Here is a 23,253-nt window from a genome sequence, read left to right as displayed (position 1 = left end):
GTACGCACACACACACGTATACATACATAGTCCTCACAACAAACTTGCAAAATAGTACTAGCCACATTTTACAGGTATGGAAACACAGAGAAGGTAACTGGCCGAGAATCTGCAGGCTTAAACAACGGCAAAGCTGCGATTCTAACAAAGTCTGCATTTCCCACTACACCTCAAAGCTTCCACTATGAAAGATGCTTCAAGGGGTTCGTCTCTGAGGACTGCGCAGCCCTCCTACTCTCTATGAATGACTCACTGTTCTGCCACATTGCAAATCTGACCGCAGCTCTCAGCATCAGAGCTCTTATCAATATAAAGCCTCGCCTCGTCACATGCAGTGATCAGAATCACAGATAGCCCTACTTTAAAAAAGCGATAAGCATCCCAAAAAAAAAAAAAAAAATCCATCCTACAGAGGTTTACTAAAAAATGCTTTCCAGAGTATGTTCGTAACTACAGACAACACTGAAAAGTATCCATCTACCCATCTACTGTCTTGGGTTTTTGCCTTCTGCTGAAGGTTTGCTTGAGCCTTACCACGAGCACTACATAATTACATAATCTTTTCCAGCACTACATTTACGGGGCATCTTCCCAAACCACGAAGCTGTGATTCTGTTAGTATTTTAATCAAAAAGTGTTACAGAGTTTGGTTTTAAGAGCGTGTGAAGCCTCTTACTTTTAAAAAAGGAGCATGCATAAATATGTGCAGATTTTCCAGATAAAACAAGAACACACTTTGGCCTAAAATACACTCTGATTTGAAACCTGGAATGTTGGTGCTGAGGAGATGAAAGGCCATTTCCTGTTGACTTTTTTTTTTTTTTTTTTTTTTTGAGGTGGAGGGTGGAACAGAGGAAGGAAAGCTGAATCATCCCACTGGTTTCCTAGGAGACAGCCTTAACCATTTCCAAAATGCAGTAAGGAAAAAAGTTTCATTAAAATTCAAGTATATACCTTCTCTGTAAGTGTCTGACATTAAGGTAATAAGGATTTTTAAGAAAGCAATTAAAATGGGGCCTAGAACTCCAAATTAGTACCCAGAATCTTTAGTCAATACACAAAAGGCCACACAAATAGGCCAAATTTCCCGAAGACTGCCATTTGTAGCCCAGGAAATGTATCTCCCAGTTCTGAGGGAGTGGTATGTTTTCTCCTGTAAAATCAGATGTCCTGACGACCTCCCTGAGGAATAGTAGAGACACAGGTATCAGAGTTCTGGGGCCCCACCCCCCGCCTTGAGCATAGTGTTAAAAGATAAAATGAGGCGTATTAAAAATTGTAAAAACTTACTTGAGCAAAAATCTATTTGAATCGGGCAACACCAAACCGGAAGTGGTTTAAAAGCACTCCACCAACAGCTCAGGGAGATGCTTTTATAGAGAAAAGGTGGATACAAAACAAATAAATTATTGATTGGCTATAGCAGAAAGCCTGGTTCACTGTAATTGGTTGTCTTCAGGTTTTGATTTTGTAACCTGGAGGCCTTCAGGGACTTAGATTAGGGTAGGCCACTGGAGTACCAGAGCCACTGCAGGCTAATGACCTCCTTGCTAAATTAATTCAACAGTTACCAAGAGGATTTTCTACTTGGTTTACTCCAGTGCTTCTGAGTCAGGGTGCGTGGAAGGAAGGCCCGGGATAATGTCAAATGACAGTCTTTTCTCTCCTCAGAGAGTAAAGTCCACTGGCAGGAGAGTCCTGGCTCTAACCGTCTGGCCTCACAATGCTCACTTGTTTTCACAGTGCAGCAGAATGAACTACCTTTAAAAAACAGTAACATTCTAGAGAATGGTATATTTTTCTTACCAAGGTGCCTCAGCTGTGGAGGATTCCTTTGCTAAACACGTCAAAGGTAAGATGCAAACAGGTTTGTGAGTTGGGGTTGGTTTTCTGTGTTTGGAATGACCACCTTCTCTCCCAGCCTAGCCAACTCGATGGACGGCCATTCCATGTCCTGCTGGTGGATTCTTTCTAGTAAGAAACAGCCTGCCTGCCAACTGACAGTGGGAAATAAAGAATGCTGTACCCCTCCCTCAGAACATTTACATTTTCTTGTTTTGCTATTTCTCTCCCTCTCCACACACACATACATACACCGGGGTGCCCAAAAAATGTATACACATGACTTGTATTCATCTTTTGTTATCGGTATGTATTTAATATTACAATTTTAAGTTTTTTCCTTTCTTAAAATGTGTATACATTTTCGGGTGCACCCTCTGTGTGTATTGAATTTTACTGAACCGTTTGTGAGAAGGTAGCAGATGATGACACATCACTCCTGAATACTTTTTAACATATTCTCTTACAAGACCATCACGCCCAAGAGATTTGTGTTCTACACAATCCATATTCAAATTTCACCGACTGACCTCCCAAAATCCTTTACAATTCTGTTTCTGGTCAGGATCCATTCAAGGAGCAGTCATTACATTTTGCTGTCATGTCAATTGAGTCCCTTAGAATATCTTCATTTTAGCAAGTGCTTTGTGAAGGGAATTCCTAAACCCGAGGCTCCCCCTCCCGTTTTTATTTCTCTAAGTCAAGAGCTCACCCAAAGGACCAGCGGGTGAGTGAGGCGCTGCTTCCCCCAGGATTGCAGATCTGGGGGGAGGACCCTGAGGGCAGTGCCAGGAGCAGCCACCCCATCATCAATGAGATGAAGCTTTCCAGGTAACTCGTTTGCAATTCCTGCCTGAAATAAACTGAGTGATCATGTTCCCGCCATTCAAACTGGTGGTAGATTTTCCTGTGTCGGCTTTGACGTCCCTCAAATCACAGCCATTCATTAGCTTTTCCTTACCTCTCCCTAGGTTCTCTCTGGATTGTGATTATGTAAAGAACAGGGAAAAGGGGGCATTATAGTCAGGCAGACTTTTACATGACTAAGGACACATTTCAAGAGAGCTGTCAAAGCCATGTGGACTTGCCGGGTGAAGCCAGGCAGCAGACCTCCAGAAAAAAATCCCCGAAGATGATATAAACGCCTGCTTACATTTGTGAAGTTGAGATCAGAGAGTCTCTAAACAACTTTAGGAACAAGAGGAATCATCTATTTTTTTAAAGAGTGGGCTAAAAAATAAAATGACAGTACAAGTGGTTTTATACCATAGAGAAAAATAGTTTAAAAGTTTAGATCCGTTTCTCATGAACTGAATCAACTGTCTTGGATTCACCACAGGGACCTTCGCATTTAAAACGGACAAAGCATCATGTTGAAGAGGGAGGGAAAGGCCCGACCCTACACTAAAGCCCTGGATGGAGGTTGGGGCTGGATGGTTGTGTTTCACTTCTTCCTGGTAAGAATTTACTTTCCCTTTCCTACTGCCTAAGAGGGCGCCCAGGACAAAGGTTCTGAGCAGCCTAACGAGATCCCTTTGAAACCCTCACCTGTAAACAGAAGGGGCCGAGGGAGGGGGAGCATGGGCAGGACCTGCCAACAGCTGCGCAAGCCCACAATGAACCCAGGAGAAAGTGGAAAACACTGCCTTGAGTGAAAGCAGCACTGCCATCTAGTCTCCTCCTCCCTACCATCCCTTAAAATTACAGAAAGTGCCAGTCACCAGCATGGCAGTTAGAATTTGGGGACCGGTGGAGAAGCCCACAGAGGAAACTGAGTGGCAGTCAGAGAAGCAAGCGGTGATCCAGAAATGCAGCGTCACAGAAAGGAAGGCAGAAACGTCCAGGTGGAGAAAGTGAGGAGCAGTGCCGCGGAAAAGTCAGGTCACGGAAATGACAATGGGCTATTAGCTTAGCAACAGGGGGTCTTATAACCTTGCTAAGAGCCGGTACCACGGAGTGCTGGGAAAGTGGAGAAAATCTGACAGACTATTCTTTAGTTTGTCTGTGAAGACCAGGAAGAGCTCGGGTGATACTAGAAGGACATAGGGTAGAAGTAAATTGTTATTAAACAATAATTTCTGATAACGCCTGATGCTCTGTATTCAAAAGGGGCCACTGTGGCTGGTCCAGCCCCGCCCCCCTTCCCAAGACACTACTCTAATTAGAATGAGGGTGAGGAAGTTCTTTTGGGGGAAGGAGGCATGCTCTTAAAGATAAAAAGGAAATGAGGGGGCTGGATCAGCCAATGAATTTCTAGGGGCTTTTATTTTGGGGTGAGCCTGTTCATGTCTGATGTGGACTCTAGGATAGGACCGAAACCAAACTAACTTGGTCCAAAGCACGGGATGAAATATATTTATCTAGTCTGCTGGTTAACTAAGGGAAAATCCAGATCTTGGGAAAAAGATTTTTAATCTTTGAATCAAAATAGAAACGAAGTTGGAAGGTTACAAGGGAAGGAAGGAGGGTAGATGCAAAGGCTGTCCTTGACTTACTTGCTATCCAAAATGGGAGACACAGACTGTTATTAGAGACAAGTCATATCCACTCACTGCTGCTATGCCCAGACTTCACACAGGCCAGAAAGGACAGGTTCTGAACGGGGAGGTACCTACCAGTAGCTAGCCAAATTCAGACGTAGGTGCCAGCAGAGCTCACGTCCACAGAAGAAGGCGGCTATTTTCCAGAATGATGGCTTGCGGCAGTGTTCCTTGCTCAGGAGAGGACAAAATCACCACTCTGGGTATTTTGTACTGAGAAATAAGTCTGGATCGTTCAAAGTTTGTGAGTGTTCCCCAGCCTCATTTCCGGATAGAAGCACCTTTGGGGAGCATTCTGATGACAAATCTGTCTGAATATGGGGCTTATATCTTTTTCACTTCTGAATACACAGCCCTGGTATTGTTCATTCTAAATCATAAAAAATTAGTAGCCTCTATCAAATTAGAATGGAAGAGACATTAAGAGGACTCTTCCTCACCACCCACAACTTGTGCAACCTTGGAGTACCATCACTGATTCAGTTCCTTACTCCAGACAAGAAATATTAGTCTGAAATAAGAGTCTAGCTATGGAGATGGAGGGGGAAGGTCTTGATTATTTAGCAGGTAGGAGATAAGGGAATGAGGTGCCTCAGAGGAGGGAGGTCTCTGACTCAGGTGAATGGGTGGATGGTACCAGTCAAAAGAAAAATAGGAAGGAAGAGTAGGCATGGGATAAGGGAAAGATGAGTTTAGCTTTGGATGAGCTGACCCACGTTAGAGAGCGATGGTAGACAGTTATATAGATGAGGCTGAAGCTCTTGGGAAAGCAGGATGGTTACACAATAGGTCATAACAGTTTGAATATTAAGTGTGAAGTAGACAGTCCCTGAATTATGATGGTTTTCAATGGTGCAAAAGCAATACACATAATAAATCACATGATCTAGTCAATGCTTTATTATAAAAGTCTTCGTATTAGATGATTTTCCCAACTATCAGCCAACGCTAGAGTTCTGAGCACATTTAAGGTAGGCTAGGCTAAGCTACAATGTTCAGATTAGATGTATTAAATGCATTTTGACAGGACATTTTCAATGTATGGGTTTATCGGAATGTAACCCCATTTTACGTCAAGGAGCATCTCTATTAAGTACTTTACCAGAACTCTCTCGATCTTCACAGTCCTATGAGCCAAGTAACATTTACTTCACCTCCACTTTACAAAAGAGGAAGTTTAAGTTCTATGAAGCAGTTTGCCCTAGCTCACACCATAGTAGGAAGCAGAGCCAGGATTCAGGCCAAGAGAGTTAACCATGTAGAACAGTACTCACAACTATTCTTACATCACGGGTCCACGGGTGGCAATTAAGGCCTTGAGAGTTAGTGACTGTCTACAGAACAGATATACAGCGAGATGAATGCAGACCCACAGGGAGAAAATACTACGTGGAGAAAGTGGAAGCAGTGAAAGAGAATCCAGGGTCTGTGATTCTTAAGCAGGGCAAGGCCAGGTTGTGAGCAGAGAAAGCGGCCTTGAAAAACCAAGGCCACAGAAAAAGGGAAAGGGGAAGCTAGAAGTCCCTGGAGGCAGTGAGTGCACACAGCTCCAGGGCTTTCAGTATCAGTGGCCCGCAGCCAGGTGGCTTCCCTTTTTGTTCCTCCCTCAGCTCCTGCCTTCACTGCCCCAGGCTAATCAGAATCCCAAGAAACAAATGTTACCCTGTTTCCCCGAAAATAAGACTTAGCCGGACAGGTCTTATATGAATTATTGCTCCAAAAATTAGAGCTGATTATCCAGCTAGGTCTTATTTTTGGGGAAACACGGCAGTGCTCCCGCACAGAAAAACCTGATCTGAAAGCCATGCTCCTCCTGGAGGGGACGAGGGTGGTGCAGTCAAGGAGGGTCAGGTGGGACGAAAGGAAAGGAGGGGCACGTGACCCAACCATAAGGTGACCTACCCTTGTTGTCCTGGCATAAGTTAAGTGTTCCCTTTTGCTTACCTGTTTCAATTTGGATAAATTGTACGGCCCCTATTTACATATCAAGCGAAGGAGGGTACGCAGCTCAAGAGAAGTTACAACAAAGCTAACCTAAGAACTGACAGGAACAATTCTTGATCTTTTGGACCAACGTGCCTCTCACAAAGGTAACTGGACTTAGCTGTCTTTAACAGATGCTATTGTGTTAGGCTGGTGCAAAAGTAATTGCAGTTTAAAAGGTTAAAAATTGCAAAAAACGCAATTACTTTTGCACCAACTTAGTAACAGGCTAGTAGAGTACTGGTCAGCTGGAGTCACTTTATCTGGGTTCAGATCTCAGCTCCAGCACCTCCATCTTGAGCAACTCTCTAAACCTCAAAATCCGGACCTCCAGTCCAGTACTGACACACCTATTCTATAGCCTCGTAATGGAAATGAGATGTTTTCATGTCAAGTGCTTAGAGGAGCTCTTAGGGGATGACCACCCTGCAGAATATTAAATGCATGAGGAAGTGCCAAACGAACTGGTATATACTGGTGAGCCGGGCAGCTGAACCTCCTCTGTAATGGCTCACTCACCACCTGACTTGGACTCTTTGGTCTGCTTTGTTTCAGGTCAATGTGTTTGTGATGGGGATGTTCAAGACCTTTGCAATTTTCTTTGTGGTTTTTCAAGAAGAATTTGAAGGCACCTCTGAGCAAACTGGTTGGATTGGCTCCATCATGACCTCGCTTAGTTATACTGCAGGTATGAAGCCAGCAATAGGCTTGGTGTCCAAGAAGGACCACATGGGGGCAATTCTGAGAAGACTCATCTCTCAGTCACTCAAGACTGAAGTGTGGCCACAAGTCAGGTTCATTTATTAATATGTACAGCGGAGAGAAGGAAGGATTTGCAGTACTTAGCCTCCACTTGACTTGGTAAAATTAGAAGAATTATAGAGTTCAAACAAAGAAAGTTGAAGAATCCAACTACATAATCCCATGATTGCATTTTTCATGCCCTGTTTCTTTCCCCAGTGCCTTAACGTAAGTTCAGTGAGCCAGTCTCTCAACTGTGAAGCCAGACCATGAAGTTCGGATCTGGTCATCTAAGTGTACTGAACACGGAGAACTAATCCCTCTTCCTCTAGTTCTTTTTGGAGCTATACTGTGTGTGGAGGAGATCAATGATCAAACCTTGTTCTAAGCATAGGCCACTAGACACAATCTCATTTTGTGGAGGTTTCACAATGCATTTTCAGTAAGCTTCCCCTCCAAACCTGCTTATTTATAATCCTCTTTTCCTTTAAAATAAATAAACAAATAAATAACTCTTCTTCCAAAAAGCAACAGTGTGGGACGAGGAACATTAAGAAACTCAGTAGATACCTTTTCGAAGGATACACAATACTCCAAAGTAGCGTCGTCCTGTTTCCCTTCAGTTGTTCATTTAAACTACACATCAGAAGACAAGGCTGCCAGAGCACACTGACGTGGTACTAGCTTTTCTCTCTTTTCCCGAGGTCCCCTAGTTGCCGTTATCTCTGACCTATGTGGAGAGAAAACTGCCTCCATTCTTGGGGCTTTGCTTATTACTGGTGGATACCTGCTCAGCAGCTGGGCTACAAGCATTCCATTTCTTTATGTGACTATGGGATTTTTACCTGGTGAGTCCACTGTAAAAGCAAAACTATAAAAAGGGGAACTAGGAGCCTTCCCTGTTACTGTCCATGGGTCCAAAAGGCCTAGTTTTATTATCGTGGGTCCAGGACAGTATCTCGTCTGGTACCAAGGCACTTCGAGGAAGTGATTCTGACCTATTGTTTTTCGTTTTAGGTTTGGGTTCCGCTCTTGTATACCAAGCAGCTGTGGTGGTAATGAGCAAATACTTCAAAAAACGATTAGCGCTTTGTACAGCTATTGCCCGTTCAGGGGTGGGACTGACATTTCTGTTAGCCCCTTTTACAAAAGCCATGATAGATCTGTATGACTGGACAGGTGAGTCATTCTGTTTCTGATCTATCAACTCTGCACGATTTCATGTTCAGCTTTTCCCCTTGATGACGGGAAGTGAAGACTTCCGCAGCTAGAGTGGAAATGAGCATGACCTCTAAAAGGACACATGCTCCTCTTCCTTGGAGAGTACAGAGCAGAAGAGACCTTGAACTACCTGCAGGCTCCACCAGCCACACAAGCAACTCAGAGCTCACCACAGGGTCCCCGTCTGAGGGGACAGAGGGCACTCAGTGTGGCTGGGAGACACCTGCAGGGAAAGCCATAGTCCTGGGGAGACAAGGGCTCCCCACCCCTCCTTTCCACCACCAAAGCATTCTCTTTTGAAACTTTCCCTTTAAGAAAAAAAAAATCTGCATTAAAAAATGCCTCCTCCATCAGACCCACTAAAATAGGCAAAAGAAAAAAGAAAAAATGGGGTAAAAAGAGAATTATGTTCCTTAATACTTAATCTCTTACTGCCAACTACAAATTTTCACAAATGAAAATCATTCACTCCAAAATGTTCTTTGTGCCTGAGATAAAACATTCGGATTAAAATAATCTTCAATTATCTGAAAAACACAATATGCACATATATATGAATATACATAAGCCTATTTCTATCTACAGAGCAGTTCTGTTGAATCTTTCCTACATAAAAAACTACCAGGAGTCACATGGTGAACAAGACGAGTTGACAAATCCGTAAGACAGGACAGAACCTACAGCAAGTTCTAGGTCTAGAAGCACCACACATAAGTCACCGCAATCAGGGAACCACTCAGCTTCAAAGGCAAAACTGGCATCTGTCTTCTTTCAAGAAAATTAAAAATGTCACGAGATGAAAGCCTGTCACCTTTTCCAAGGCAGTTTCCAAATGATTCCCATCGTCAAATTCTATATTTACTACACCTAACTCTATACTCTCACTTCAGGATATTTAAAATCCCTATTTAATGTTATTTTCAAGTATTTGAAATACCAGCACGACCTCCTCGCCAAAAAAACAAACACTATTCTGTTTTCCTTTAGCACAAATGACACTCTTTCCTGCTATGCCATCTATTGGTGCAACTTTCTGGTTTTTCTATCTCCAAAGAACACCCTGCTTTCACAAGGATATGGCAGTGTGGACAGCTAACAATTAAATCATCAGATTTAAATACTTTCAGTTAAATTCAGGAGACAAAGGAATTATTGCACTATGAAGATTTAGTGCCGGAGCTCTTCTGAGCCTAAGAACATCGAGTATTGTGAAATGAGAGGTAATTTTTTAACACTTCTCAATTTCTCTTTATTTAGGTGCCCTTATATTATTTGGAGCTATCGCACTGAATTTGGTCCCTTCTAGTATGCTCTTAAGACCCATCCATATCACAAGCGAGAGCAATTCTGATATTAAAGATCAAGGTAGCAGTTTGTCTGCAAGTGGTCCAGAGGCAGTGTGCGGGACAGAAACCTCACACTGCATTGAAACACAGGAGCCTTCCATCAGGGACAGTGCTGTGCAGAAGGCTGGACGACCTGGTACAAGTTTAACAGACCCACAAGATCGAAACGAAGAGTTCAACAACGGGCCGAACAGGCGCCCATTGTTCCTAATAACTGATGAAGAAAGTTTTGAGAAAAAGGCTATTTTGTGGAGCTGTAAACAAAAATTCTGTGGTATTTCTCTTTTTAAGAATCCTTTCTTCTACATATTTACGTGGTCTTGGCTCTTCAGTCAGTTGGCATATCTGATCCCTACCTTTCACCTGGTAGCCAGAGCCAAAACACTGGGGATTGACATGACGGATGCCTCCTACCTCATTTCCGTAGCTGGTAAGAAAGCTTCCTTTAACCTCACAAACAAAAAGGGCTTATCAATTTTTTCATGTGTGTCTTTCTGACACAGGAAACACTAAGTGTTTATTGGAAAATACTTATTTTTAAAAGCCGGTGCTCAGTGGCAAAAGCTCCAGAAATCCTAGGTAGGTGTAACTCATTCTCTGGGTCCACCTGCATTTTCCTCTCAAGTGTGTACTTTCATTTTCAATAAATCACTTTCGCTATCCTGCAAAAAAAAAAAAGAGAAAAAAAAAAAGAAAAAAAGAAAGAAATCCTAGACAGCATGGTGCAGTGGTCAAAAGGATCGGTTCTGGAGCTAGACTTCTAGTCTTCCTAGACTTCCATACTTCCTAGCTGTGTGACCTTGGGCAAGTTACTTGCCTTCTCTGTGTCTCAATTTCCCCATCTGTAATATAGAGCTAAGAGTACCTACCCCCATAAGGTTATGACGATTAAACAAGTAATGCATGTAAAGTTTAGAATAAGTTAAAAATAAAAACAATCATTTCAGTTGTGTACAAAAATGTATGGAAACAGGATACTTGATCCAGAACATACAAGTTCTCAACTGACAAAAGAAGTCTAAAAAACAAAAAAAAATGAAAAGGGATGAAATGGCACTGGTTTGCGCTAATTATCTGGAAAGTCTTAGTAGCTCAACATTGACTTTTCTCTTGCTAATTTCTTGCAAGACTATTTACCAAGCCCTACACAACTGACTGCCTCTTGTTTCAGAATGCAAAGGCATGCTGAGTCAGTCAAATAAAGCCTATGCACACACACGAAAAAGATACATAGCAAAACTGATTGTTTCACTAAAATGGTAGTATCAATTTAGATCAGATTAGAGCTAAGGACCAAAGAAGGTAACATAAAGACTCAGTGTGCATCCTACGAAATAACTGTAAAAATAGATACAGAAACGGTAGTACGCATTTTTTCTTTCTTTTGTGTGTGTGGAGCAATTTTAGATTTTATGTTTGAACCATAGGAAGAATTTCAAGTACAAAACAGCTGTAGCTCAGCTACTCTTGGTGAAAATATCCCAATACTTAATTGCTACATTAGTTTATAACAGGATAAAGGATGAGGATGTTTTATCATGAAACTGAATAAAAATGTGGTTCAACTTTATTCAAGTTACACCATAGCTCCAATGTTCAAAATATGATCTCCCATTTCCAGACTTCCTACATATTTTCAAGCACAATAACCTTTAGAAGACTTAATTATCAAAACCTCATACACAATTATAAGAGGCCCATCTACCTTTTTTCCCCCAGTAATAAGACTTTATTATTTACATTCCAATCACCTACCACATGACTACCCCAGGACACTGATGTGAAGGAACAGGACCAGGAACTAACTAGCCTTTAAGAGACCTCACTTTCTCACCTACAGGACCTCTTTGAGGAAGGCCACCTGAGCCCAGGTCCTCTGTAACCAGGAATTCCAGTTTGATGGCATTTACTTTCCAAACACAATCAGAAAAAGCACCTGATGGGTCTTTTACCCAAACCTGGAGGTGCCTCTCTAGTATTTTATTGGATGTGTTTGGAACATGTAAGTAATGATAGAATCTATTGGTAGACAAACAAAACCATTTTTCCCCTCATACAGCCTCAGGATGAAGTTGTATTCCTTAGGAAAAGATGCCTTGGTCATTTACATTTTTCAAAGGGGCTAGGAAAACAGAAATGGGATTTCATAAGACCTTTTTAATGTTGTTCCAGGTATCACTGAGTCAGTCAGTCAGATTGTCTCTGGATGGGTTGCCGATCAAAACTGGATCAGAAAGTACCACTACCAGAAGTCTTACCTCATCCTCTGTGGCATCACTAACCTGCTTGCTCCTTTAGCCACCACGTTTCCACTACTTATGACCTATATCGTCTTCTTTGCCATTTTCTCTGGTGGTTACCTGGCACTGATAATTTCTGTACTGGTGAGTAGACACACTCATTAACATTGTTAAACCATTTAGTAAAACCAAGTATTAATAATGATCTCCCCCAAAGAGAATACGTATTTTGTATCAATTTTATAATTAAAAAACATCATACCCAAGGCCTCAGAAGCCCTGCGCCTGTCCTGTCCAGTTATTCATCTTACCTTGGAGTGGGGGAGGGACGATGAGAGGACTATCCACCTGGAACAGGAAAGAAACGAAAGCAAAAAAAGGACCAGCAGGATTCCATTTTGCTTGTCAGTCTCCCAGAATGTTAGGCTTGTGTTCACTTCTTTCCTTCAGCTCCAGAAATTTCTTTGGCTCCTTCTCAGACACAATACTGAAGTTTCCTAAGAGAAAAAGGGGCTCTCTGACCAGTGTGGCTTCTCTTGTTGAGAGAAGTTCTGTGTATTTCAATAGGGACATTGTTTTTTTTAACTCTCCTCCATGTTACCCCCAATTCACTTAAAGTCCTAACCCAAATGGAACTGAAATACAAATACTTCTGGGTTCTTGGAACCCCAGGGGTGCTTCTTAGAACTAGGTCCCCAATGTGCTGGAACAGAACCCCTGGGAAAGCTCTGGCCTGATATCAATATTAGAATAAGTGCTGCAGGATATTATATGAGGCTTAGGCAAGTCGAACTTTCTAAAGCTGAAATCAACTCCTTGCGGTATGATTTCTTACAAAATCAATGGTTGTACTCAGCCACAGATGGATGCAAGAATACCACTGTTGGCTCAGATTGTAAACACCACTTATTTCGTAATAGAAAAGTGAGGTTCAGGGAAAAAAGGACCCCTGAACGACCTAAAAGACTAAAAAAAGAAACGAAAAAAACAATGTTCCTTACTAACAAAATGAACACTGCCAGCCTGGCAAACTTACCGTCCCCTATTTGCCTCAGCGTTTTTACAGTATCAGGGCAAAAGGCCTCAGAAGTCAACTGCTCAGTTTCAGATGACAGAAACAGTATTTGTCTCTTTGTAGGCATAGGTCTCTACAGAATTTCCTCCTCAATATGGCTCACACTGTGTTCTAATCCCTACAGGTTGATATGTCTGGGCATTCCATAGAACAACGGTTTTTGGGACTTGCGAGTTTCTTTACTGGGATAGCTGTCCTTTCTGGACCCCCTACAGCAGGTAACAACTTAGTCACATTTTGAGCGAATGAAAGAAAATGCTGATCCATGACTAATAGTAACATGTAATGACAATATCAGGTTGAAAGAAACCGATCTCTCTGGCTGTTCCTGTATTAATTCTCACACCCCATCACCAATCTGAGAGAATCTGACGGTTAATTCAACAGACGTGCACTAAGTAGATTCATATACCCTCTTTCATGTCTTAGAGCAGGGGTTGTATGCAATGTCTACTTGTCTGGGGAGAAAATCCAGAGTTTTATCAGAGTATGAAAGACCTATGATACTTGAAAAAGCAAAACAAAACACTACGATCTTTTATCTAAACAGGAGTCGATTTTGTAGAGCTTGAAAGTTGCAAGCTGGACCCCTTTGCTCTTCAGATGTGCCACACATCTGTCCAGGGAATCTCAGTATTTTCAAAGAGGGATGGAGACCCTTTATATTCTATCTGTGCCAGAGATGGGAAGATACCTGGCCCAAAGGCCAGAATATCTGTAGAAAGAATATGTGTGGCCACTGGTCAACATTAATACAGGTAGAGTAAAAATTGGGGGAGTTTTGATTATTTAAGATAGCTTTAAGACTAGTGTTGTTTTACACTATTTACCTAACTGAACATTTTGTGCTTGCTGAATATTTAATCCAAGACTATTACAAGTCACTACTCACATAGAAATATTTCTAGAGAACAGAGTTAAACTTTAGTATCTTCCACACTATAGTTCTCAGTATACAGTGGTACCTTGGTTTTCGAACGTAATCCATTCCGTTAAAACTGTTCGAGTTTCTGAAATGTTTGAAAACTGAGGCACGGTTCCCCCATAGAAAGTAATGCAAAATGGATTAATCCATTCCAGACCTTTAAAATCAACCCCTAAAACTGCAAATTTAGCATGAATTTTACTATCTAATGATACCACAGATCCATAAAATTTACGGTGTTCATAAGCCGAAATGTTCGTCAGCAGAGATGTTCGAAAACCGAGGTACCACCGTATTTGAATGTACAAATCACTACATCATTTCCAATCACCCACAAAAAGGAATTCAACCTAAAACTTACTTTTGCCTTCTTCAGCTCTGAAGTGAGACAGAAAAGGGATTGCATCTTGCCCCTTTTTAAAAATTAAAAAATTTTAAAGTTTTTAATTTTTTAAAAACGTTGTTTGTACCTCTGTATACTTAAGACTTAGAAAAGGTAAATATCGAAAGTATAAAAATCTAATGATAAAGATTATTGCTGGAAGAGGGAACAAAATGTACCACTCTCTGAGATTCAGTTTAGGTGTACCTATTCTAAAGGAAAAATTTATACAAATATGCAACCACTCATTTGCATGTATGAACATACCTCTTCCCACGTTGTCTAACTCAACCTACACTTCACACATGGAGAGCAGGCTATAATTTTAAGGTCAAGCCAGGATTGTTATATAGGACCAAACACCAGAGGTGCCTTGCAGAACTAGTTATGGTTAGTGCCCAGACCAGTGAGATACAGTAAACAGAGCTCAAATATAATTTGCTGATGCATTTTTCAATCTTGATCCTTCTTCACTGACTGTCCAAAGACACCTGGAACTCTTCAAGCATACTGGGCCAAAAGCATAAGGAAGTAATAAATACCACCGCACAAAATATCGTATTCAAGTGATAAAGCAAGTAACAAAAGTACAACATGTTTAGAGATTTTATGGTGTATGTTTTTTAATACATCTTAAAATAAAATATTCAGAGTTCAGTATAGGAGAAGACAAGGCCAAGTTTTGTGAGGACCATTACCTGAAAGGGAAAAGCTATATATCATTTGTAGGCCTTGAAATCAATTTGTTGGGCCATGATCTTTTTATTTTTTTTTAATAGAAAAGGATAAACAATAGAGAAGATTACAAAACAGTTCATCACTTTATTGTGAAACTTTTATTTCACACATATATACCTGTGTAACATCAATATATGGGATGTAAAGCAAAGCACATTTCTTACTGTCAGTGAGTCACAAAAAGAAAAAATTACACGCCTTTTATTACCCGAACTCCACAATACCCTGGCACTCTATATGAGGCTAAAGACTGCTCGTGATAGAATTTTTACCTGCTAATTCTGAGAATATTATTTAGGCAATTATAGATTTTGTAAGTTCTACAAAAAGTCAAAGGAATTGGCAAGGCTGTTACTGAAAGCTTATGTATAGATTTTTAGTCTGGAAGTTGCTCACAGTATCGTAAACAAGATTATGATTACTAATCCACAATTCAGTTAAATTTCCTTCTCTATACCACGAACTCTCCCTGACTGCAATGTTGTGCTAAGCATCTTGCTGAAGGGAGAAACTTCAGGAAAGCCTTTGCTCCTGTAAGTCATTCCTTTGTTTAAGGACGAAGAGGATTTTCCAAAGGCCATTCATTAAGACTTGTTCCTAACTTGACTCCAGCAACAACTACCCAAGAAACTTCAGAAATGTTGATTGACAGATGCACTGAGTTCTCAACAGGAACGGGCACTTACATTACTGTCTTTAGCTTTGACTAAATCAAAAGGCTTACAGGTTATAAAATGAATGTTAAATTCCGAACCAAACTTAACATCTTCAAAACTGTGTGAGATTCTCAGTTTTCCCCTTACCTGTTAGATCTGTTATTACCAAATGCAAAAGTTGAAATTCCTATAAAAGATTACATGCATTTTAAATTAGGAATCTAGCAAACAGCAAAACTTTTCACAGTAATCGTCAATCCTGTATGGAAATGACAAAGAAAAACAAGTTAGTCCTACGCAGCACATTTTAATAAAACAAGGAAAGAAAACGTAGACAGGAAAATTATTTATACATATTTTTTAAACTATGATTATAATAAAAAATATAGTAGCAACACAATTCGTTATCAGATTTTTGCTGAAACTGACACAAGGGAGTGAAGTGGATAAAAGTTAAAAATGACTCCCCACCCCCACGTCAACACATCTCAAGCTGCCGCCCCGCCCATTCCACCCCACAGCCCTCCTATTCCTTTCTAATACTCCAACGACAAATTCAATTTTAGTTCATAGGATGGCCTGCTTCAGAGGAGGTCAGTTTTAGGGTTGTTCTAGGTTTCCTGACCTAAGGTGGTGAATAGGCCTAAGTGTAGGCCAATGTTAGTCCCATACAGGACTCACTGCTCACCCAACCCAAACGGTACTCTTAGCAGGTGGGTGCCATCCAGAGCTACACGCGGGCACCAAGATGGAAGCCTTGGTAGACTGTCGAAAAATAAAAAGTATTGACATTTTAAAACCTATTACATTTCTAGTAGACCCGTTAGCAAAAGTAAACCTGCAGAAAGCAATATAAATACAAAAATAGTGCCTTGGGCAAAAGAAGCAAGTATGTAATCATATTCTCCAGAACACAAGTCACATGTAAGCTACTTATATGAAATTGCTAATCTAATAGCCAAAGGCATTTGACTTGTGAGCTCAAAATGCTAAGGGCTCAGTTTCATTTCAAACTGAAAACACCAAGGGCCCATACTAACTACCTATAAAATGAAACTGAATGCAGTTCCCCTCCCCTCCATATACCGCCCCCTCATTCCCCACTGATGAATGCATATAATATGCTAATATAGATTTAAATCAATCACAATTATCTTCTGAAAACTCCCTTAAAACACCATCAATATTTTATTACAACTCAGTATTCATTCAATAATTACCAGCGAACTTACTGGCATAACTCTCTGCTAGCTGCTCTGTGGGACACAGAGAAGGCAAGTTATTCTTCATGTTCTTCCAGAGCTCAGAGAATCACAGCACTCACTCTGCCACACACACTGCCAGGACCTAACACCGAGGACAACACTCTAGAACCTCCAAAACTGAGAATTATTAGCATCTGCATTCTTCTTCCACTGGTTAGGCCACTTCAACCCATGTCTCCATTTTCTTACCTTTAAATGAAGACATTCTGAGTGAGCTGTGGTATAAAAATGATGTTAAAATATATTAAAGCTTCACTGAATCAAGCAGGTACTTCACAAAAGTGATTTTTTTTTTTTCCGACAAACTCAAGGCAAGCCATTTCTAAAGCCAAATAACTGTAAGTCGATTGTATGCCAGCGTAAGTTAAAGATCATTAGTTCCTAGAGGAGAAGTACATCTGTCTCTTGCTATTATTTGCCGACCTCACACCTCATCAAAAATACCATGGGGTAAAACTGGTAATTTTTCAGTAACTCTGTTTTATTTATAAGAAAAGACAGTGGCTAAAATGGAAATGCATCCACCTAAGTTTGCCTCTGTCCCATTAACACAGAGAAGTCCGTCTCCTCATGAAATAATAGGTCACTGCCTATCTCTCCTCCATCCCCACTTCATATACAGTATTAAACAAACAGGTTAGAGCTCCATGCTCCTGACTCCGAAGGCTGCTGGTTAAATTCCCACATAGGCCAGTGGGCTCTCAACCACAAGGTTGCCAGTTCGATTCCTCGACTCCCGCAAGGGATGGTGGGGTGCGCCCCTTGCAACTAAGATTGAACACGGCACCTTGAACTGAGCTGCCGCTGAGCTCCCGGATGGCTCAGTTGGTTGGAGCGCGTCCTCTCAACCACAAGGTTGCCGGTTCGACTCCCACCAGGGATGGTGGGCTGCACCCCCTGCAACTAACAACAGCAACTGGACCTGGAGCTGAGCTGCACCCTCCACAACTAAGACTGAAAGGACAACAACTTGACTTGGAAAAGTCCTGGAAGTACACATTGTTCCCCAATAAAATCCTGTTCCCCTTCCGCAATTAAAAAAAAAAAAAAAAAACAAAAAAAAAAAACCAACAAACAAGCATTCCACCCCGTCCTCACTCCACCTTTTATCAACCATGGCCTCTACAGTTTTATCTGTCATCTTGGCCTATCAGTTGAGAATTTCTCTATGGCCAGAAATTTTATTTGGAAAACAAACAAAACAAGTCAACTTCTTGGTCTGCTATAAATCCCTTCTGGAGACTAGGGGTGATTGGGGGACAAGTGAGAAAGCCATGTTCTCTGTCCTAAGTCCTGAAGAATATATTATACCTTAAAGAGACTAAAGGAAATAATGCAGATCATTTATGTATCCGGTGATTATTTTCCCCAAAAACAACAATGGCCCGTAGAATTTTACTTTCAGTAAGGATTAATGACTCCTTACAAAAACATCAAAAATAAATTCCAAATAGCTCTGTAGTGTGGTTTAAAAAAGAGGTGGGAGGGCGTCCTTCCCTCGCAAATATATCCCTTTGCAAGGCCAAGGAATTAAGTTTCAAAATCCTAACATAGATCATAATCCTTTTAATAAAACTCACAGCAGAGCCAATAATTAAAGCACTCCCAGTAAATCTTACTGCAAATTTCTATCATGGGACCTTTTAGAGAGTTTCTGTCTTAAAAGGCACTGAGGTTTAAATTTGCTACACTAGGTTTCCCAAGATTTCCCCCATTGTGGCACATACAGAGTATCTGTACAGTGGACCCAAAGTAAAATGACCTGACTGCTAATAGCCAGTGATCCCAGGGATGAGGGAACATCACGGTCTCGTACACCTTGGAAGTCTGTCACTATGCTGCAGGCCATCAGCTGTTAGTTCTAGTTCAATATCTTCCAATCACTTACCGCATTCTCAATCACTAGTTTGAACTACCATCGAGGAACTTTGGAATTAAGGGCCTTCTGAGCATAGTTCAAGTTTTAACAAGATGACCAAGAGTAAACTTAACAATAGTAATCCTAATAAAAAGGATTCGTAACTAAGCTCAGCAATCAAATTCTGAGATATCACAGATATGAAAACTTTTTAGACAGGATGTTAAACTCACTTTTAAATGTGTATGGCTTAACCCATAAAATAATGTTAAATTGTTTTAAAACATTGACATTTTAAAAAATGAACTTAGAACCCTGTTATAAAATACCAAATTTGAAAGATTATTCTAATCCCTTTTGTGTTGACTGGAAGTAAACTAGTTTGTAAAACTATTTAAGGAAGCTGAGCCCTATCTTCTTAGTTGTTTGAAATTATCTCAGGAAAATTATTAGACATTCCTGCCCAAAACATGGGTTACAGCCATAGATATAAGGGAGTAATTTGGAAAACAATTTGTTGTGCGTAAGAATAACTGGGTGCCACCCAGGATGAAAAACGCTTGAGCCAACAAACCTGCACGATCAACATGCATCTCAGGTGAATCTGACGCGGGTAGTCTGTAGACACAGGAAATGCTTACAGGGAACTGCGGCTTAGGAAGTCTGTACCAGTTGCCAGTGTACACCTCAGGGTTGGCTACTCAGCATGGAGTGGACACTCAGACGTACACACACTCTCCCTGCCTTATGGCTGGTACATAATCACCACTTTCTCTGCCATTCACAATTCTTTTGCTAGGACCACAAAGGAACCCAGTCTTTTGCATGTCAACCTATGGCTGTATTCGCATTCACAGTTAGAATACAGTGGCTTTTGAAGTACCATAATAATTTCTTTTAAAAAATATATAGTTAGAAGCATTAAACTGTTTAGGGTTGAAAGTGCATTTGTACACAGCTGTTTCATACTGTTACAAAAAAAAGGACAGAGATCTGATAAAATCAGAGCAAATATAAAATCTTCTACTTTCAGTGGTGGGGAAAGGCGAATTATTCCAACCAAATAGGGTAGATGTTTCAATATTAATGAAGTTCTGAATTTAACTTCCCTAGTAGCCACTTAAATCAAACCCTGATTATAATAGCTAATATTTTCATAAGACAATTAATCAGTAATACAATATAGTCCTGCATCCTGTATTTCACCTCACATTTGCTATTATAAATAGAATCCTAAAACTAAATATTCAACTGTATATTATTATCCTACTGAATGGCAACTGGATCTTAGAATAAAAAATATACTAACATCTCAATTATAAAGTATGTCTAGGAGAAACAGATTTAAAACAAATTATTTCATTAAATTTTGCATGGAAATATATGGAAATAGTTCTATACATGCTGAATGATTCCCTGCCCTGGCAAGAAAATACATTAAATATATTTTAATCTTGAATGTTAAAATATACAGAAACAACATTCTGACTTTTATGTGTGTGCATATGTATGTGAAATGAAAAGCTTATAAGCAGTTTTCTCTTAAATGGCTTTAGGCCTTCTGGGATTTATTAAAAACAACCACCCACTTACACTATTTTTAGCTGTGCCTTCCTGACCTTTTAGCAGCACTATCCACCTCTGTGTCCAAGAATTTCTAGTCTTTTCCCAGAGTATTATTTCTAAGACCTGTTTCATAACTCACAGGTTATGTATATACTGGTAAATTTGCTGTACTGCTGGGACTAAAGGCAAGAATGACAAGGATAAAAGGGGGTGCTGCTGCTTTCCACACTCCCTCCTTTCTAGAAATTTCTAGAGATAAGAGATTGATCACCTATTTCTTAGATACATAAATGTCAATCACAATCAACATTAATACAAGGACTTGTCCTAGTAGGTTTCACTCCACTCTTTTGCTCCAAGAAACATTTAACTGAGGTCACTGATCAAATAAGGAGTCAATAAGTAAAAAGCAACTTAAAAGTTAGCTGAATTTAAGAGGCTATAAAACATTCCATTCATTCATTGCATTAAGAATAGGAAACATAAAGCTAATGAAACAACAGCAACAAAATTAAGTCTATATCAGAGCCAAATAAGAGAACAAAGAGACAGGAGAGATAGACAGAGACTAAAAAGAAAAAAAAGTTACACTCTACACAGCCAGTGAGAAATCATGTCCCAAGATATAAACAAAAATCAAAGACAAAATGTAAGCTCCGGGCCAGCCTGGGTGGCCCAGGTGGTTGGAGTGCCGTGCTCCTAACTCGGAGGTCACCAGTTCTCACCGGTTCAATTCCCACATGGGCCAGTGAGCGGCCGGTGGCCAGCTTGAGTGGCCGGCAGACAGTGTGAGTGGCCGGCAGCCGGCCAGAGCTGCTGTGAGAGGCGGACCAAAGACCGGCCACCAACTGCCTCAGCTGCGGGGAGGGGAGCTTAGAGATCGTAACACCAGCATGGGCCAGGGAGCTGTGTCCTACACAACTAGACTGAGAAACATCAGCTTGAACCGGAGTGGGGGGGTGGGGAGGCAGAAGAAGGGAAAACAAAAAAAAGCTCCATAAGAGTTGGCTGGCATATAGCACCAAAGTTTTTCGAATAAATGATCAGAATAACAGCTTTAACTTTTTAAGATTTTTTTTTTTTTTTTAGGATTTTAAATATACAAGCCATAATGTAAATTTTCATCTATAAACGTAATACGCATATAATGGTCTATCTTCATAATAATACTGAGACTTGACTTTTCAGAGTTGACTTTGCAACAGTATTTGAATACTGGTAACTTGCACATATATTCTTTGCTACCACACACAGTTTAAAAAAAAACTGTTTTACTTAAAAGTTTACTTAAAAGTTAAGTTTTACTTAAAACTGCCATTAGTCAAATGATTTTGAGGACACCCCCTTCTCTCCCCCATTCTTGCTTTAAAAGAGCATTTTGATTTGGGGACAAATTAATCATAATTAAACCCACTGACCAAGCAGTCAGTTCCTTTTCATCAGCCCTTATCACTGTGTAAGTGACATGGTTAATACCTAACACCCCACTAAACTGTACAGTCTGTGAGGGCAGGGCCCATGTCTGTCTCGGTTCAGTACTATATCCTCAACCCCTAGCACACTGCTGGGAATACAGGTACATAATCAAATATTTGTTCAGTGAAGGAAAAAAGAAAGTCACTTCTCTAATTTTCTTCTTTGGAAGACAGTAGTAATTCACAATCATTTTATTTGTAAGACTAGTGGCCTTCTAATAAGATTCATCATAAAATAAAGTTGTATGTGTCCCTAATTTTCTCCAACTTCCACTGTGAGATTAGAGATGAGTTCTGGGTCCACAATGACTTTTCCCCCACAGGGTTAAGTCCTGGCGGAACTGACAACTTCATCAATAGAAAATAAGACAGGTCAGCAGCTTGACTAACTTTCTAAAGGGCTATGATACAGACTGGTAAGTACAGGAGGCTCCTTTGCTCAAGGAGCAGTTCGTGGCTGAGAATGACTAACGCAAAGGTTCACGTTGCTAACAGAAATCATTCCTTCCCTCCAGGCTGGTTATATGATTATACCCAGACATACACAGGCTCCTTCTACCTCTCCGGCACATGCTATCTCGTCTCTTCAGTTTCCCTTTTCTTTGTACCACTGGCTGAGAGATGGAAAAGTAGAGTCTGACCAGAAGGAAAGAGGACTGTAATCAACTGTGCGCTTAACAAAAGAAAAGCTAAACTAGTAAGTCACCGGAAACAAAAGAAAATCTAAACAAGTAAGTCACTGGAAACAAAAGCTTGGATAAAAAGTTTCCTTGTTTGTAAAAGGAGAAGGCAACCGAGATAGTTTTTAAGGTTCGCTATAGCATTCTGAGAAATGTCTAGTTGGTAGTAAGAAAGATGTAAGAGCAACTTACATTAAAACATTTGTTAGTATTCAATCAAATAGGTTAAAATTTTAATTGAAGCTGTTACCTTAGGTATTAAATAAAAATCAGAATGTACTGTAATAATAAATTAACCAAACTCAATGTGCCATAGTAATTAAGTTTAATAAATATGTGAAGACAAAAAAAAAAAATTTTGTGAAGTATATGAAGACAAAAAAAAATTTTTTTTTCCTTAAAGTAGTATTAAATACAGCCATTGGTTGACTAGAACTCTGGAATCTGAATATTAAAATCTTGTTTAGTGACTGGAATGTTATACACCCCCAAAAAAGTTTATCTTTGCTTACTGATTAGAGGTAATCTTTGTCTTCATTTCTGAAATTTTCTGTGATAAAACATATATTGATATGTAATAAAATGATTTGACTCAAAAAACTCTTTATTTCAAGATCATGTGAATAGTATTCCTGCCCATCCAAACAATATTACTTTTTTACTACATCTAATTATCTAAAATATTCAAGCTAAATATCTAGGTGTGTCTTTAGAACAAGT

General features: G+C 40.2%; 1 protein-coding gene and 1 pseudogene across 6 annotated transcripts in view; one reads left to right on the top strand and one right to left on the bottom strand.

Annotated features, from left to right (window-relative positions):
- LOC141568497 (small ribosomal subunit protein eS19 pseudogene) overlaps positions 1-13,119 on the bottom strand; it is a 34,794-nt pseudogene extending 21,675 nt beyond the window's left edge. Inside the window, exon 1 of the transcript XR_016021653.1 lies at positions 12,225-13,119. The product of XR_016021653.1 is annotated as a small ribosomal subunit protein eS19 pseudogene (transcript). The remainder of the gene's footprint in view (positions 1-12,224) is intronic.
- Positions 842-22,541, top strand: SLC16A4 (solute carrier family 16 member 4). 5 transcript variants are annotated; one of them, XM_074318939.2, is made up of 10 exons: positions 842-1,852; positions 3,182-3,299; positions 6,921-7,053; positions 7,811-7,954; positions 8,124-8,285; positions 9,585-10,103; positions 11,846-12,057; positions 13,113-13,206; positions 22,177-22,269; positions 22,369-22,541. In XM_074318939.2, exons 2-9 carry the CDS (start codon positions 3,213-3,215, stop codon positions 22,218-22,220), a joined length of 1,395 nt encoding a protein of 464 aa, XP_074175040.2. In that variant the 5' UTR covers positions 842-1,852; positions 3,182-3,212; the 3' UTR covers positions 22,221-22,269; positions 22,369-22,541. The 5 variants fall into 5 exon arrangements, with proteins under 5 accessions (XP_074175040.2, XP_074175039.2, XP_074175038.2 ...); XM_074318938.2 differs by lacking the exon at positions 22,177-22,269 and adding an exon at positions 2,595-2,673 and having other exon boundaries at positions 848-1,852; XM_074318937.2 differs by lacking the exon at positions 22,177-22,269 and adding an exon at positions 2,543-2,673 and having other exon boundaries at positions 848-1,852.
- The last annotated feature ends 712 nt before the right edge of the window (positions 22,542-23,253 follow it).

The sequence above is a fragment of the Rhinolophus sinicus genome, chromosome 7 (genome assembly GCF_057876585.1).
Source record: "Rhinolophus sinicus isolate RSI-liver-muscle chromosome 7, RSI-T2T, whole genome shotgun sequence".
Lineage (NCBI taxonomy): Eukaryota > Metazoa > Chordata > Mammalia > Chiroptera > Rhinolophidae > Rhinolophus > Rhinolophus sinicus.
Note: the sequence above shows the minus strand (reverse complement) of the source record. Positions and strands in the feature narration are given on the sequence as shown.

Excerpts from the sequence above, each read along its gene's own strand:
- SLC16A4 (XM_074318938.2), top strand. The coding sequence starts at position 3,213 with ATGTTGAAGAGGGAGGGAAAGGCCCGACCCTACACTAAAGCCCTGGAT. Across the intron at positions 7,955-8,123 it reads GACTATGGGATTTTTACCTG|GTTTGGGTTCCGCTCTTGTA; the intron begins GTGAGTCCACTG and ends TTTTCGTTTTAG. Across the intron at positions 10,104-11,845 it reads CTACCTCATTTCCGTAGCTG|GTATCACTGAGTCAGTCAGT; the intron begins GTAAGAAAGCTT and ends ATGTTGTTCCAG.